At 34.7% G+C, this 1404-nt stretch overlaps 1 protein-coding gene across 1 annotated transcript in view; it reads right to left on the reverse strand.

Moving 5' to 3' along the window:
- Positions 1 to 1404, reverse strand: part of LOC119593837 (post-GPI attachment to proteins factor 3-like) — a gene marked incomplete in the record, with an annotated part of 7523 nt that overhangs the window by 2877 nt on the left and 3242 nt on the right. The window contains 2 exon segments of the mRNA XM_037942866.1: positions 618 to 742; positions 1066 to 1218. Coding sequence (XP_037798794.1) covers positions 618 to 742; positions 1066 to 1218 — 278 coding nt within the window.

A 1404-nucleotide genomic window follows, 5' to 3' on the forward strand; every position in this document is an offset into this window, starting at 1 on the left:
TCTTTAGTCGAATGAGCACCTAATTTACATTCCTTTATTAATAAACAAAAATTTTTATCATATTTACGAATTTATGCAAAAATACTTATACTCTCCCTCACTGCCTATGAGAGACCCTGCAGGCAGTTTACCTTAAAAGTGAAAACTCTCACAAAAATAGTATAATAAAATCTGAGTATTCTTTTTTTTAAAGCACAACACAAAAATACCACAACAGGACATAAACAAGAGAAGGGCAGAGACACAGGATTACAATGGAGGCCTTTTCACCTCACTGTTTCTTGAAGGCATGGCAATAGATGAACTGAAGAAAACAATACTGTGAAAAGACCTTCAGTGTATTCACCTGTTTCCCTCTTTCTCCTTCCTTTACTGTTTTGTTTACATGTTACACCTAATATTACCTAATATCTTCCAATGATAAAAGTTATCAACAACGAATGCCTGACCCAGTGCTATAAGAATAAAAACACAGTTTCTATCAAAATACACAAAACACAGAAATAATTTCTCATATTCTGTCACCCAACAAAATGCATAAATATAATTACTCTTGCACCACATCTCATATTGATCATTACCTTACCATGTTACATTATCTCATAATATTACATTACCTCACAAGGAGACCGAAGAGAGAAAAGAGAACCATAGAAAAGGCCGAGAAGTAATCCATTCGCTCTGTCCACGGAGTATCCCGAGCGTGGAAAACCACCGACCACAGCCAGGCGTTTATGCATATCTGAAATGTATGAATATGATTATGTGAGACTTAGCAAAAATTTACACTCTTAACATTTTCAGCTTGGAATCAATTTTTGTATCCTATTGTTTCTAGCAGCTACGCACTAAAGTCCCATCCCATTTGGTCATATTTCCCATCAATTAAATAAATGTGTTATCTGTTCATTCTTTTTCCTCTAACAGGTAAATGTCAAATGTAAGACGTTACAGCAAATTATTACCATTTCCTTCAATTAAAAATTTACCAACAGTACTTGATTTTCTATCATAATCCTTCCTTTTAATAACAGAAAAAAAGAAGTTTCTACAAAAAATACTCACCAAAGCATGGACATGCCAAAACTTATATAGTGGAGCGATAGAGGGCACAGCTTGGCGGAATTTATGCAGACTGATAATATGCGCAAAGAGATTAAAGACGGAGAATAACACAGCAGCCGGTTCTTGCATGCCCCATACTCGCACAAATGGCCACTGCAATTTACAAGCAGTTTAGAATATAGAGAATTAGGAATTTTTTAATTCTTTTTCTTCTCAATAATTTATATTCATCACATCAGAGTCAAGTAAAGCAATACACATGACACAGTACAAAAGAAGCCTTTATCATTTTATCATCCCATCAAAACCTGGAGTGCATATACACAATAGACTGTCCTC

Source organism: Penaeus monodon, chromosome 32 (assembly GCF_015228065.2).
Source record: "Penaeus monodon isolate SGIC_2016 chromosome 32, NSTDA_Pmon_1, whole genome shotgun sequence".
Lineage (NCBI taxonomy): Eukaryota > Metazoa > Arthropoda > Malacostraca > Decapoda > Penaeidae > Penaeus > Penaeus monodon.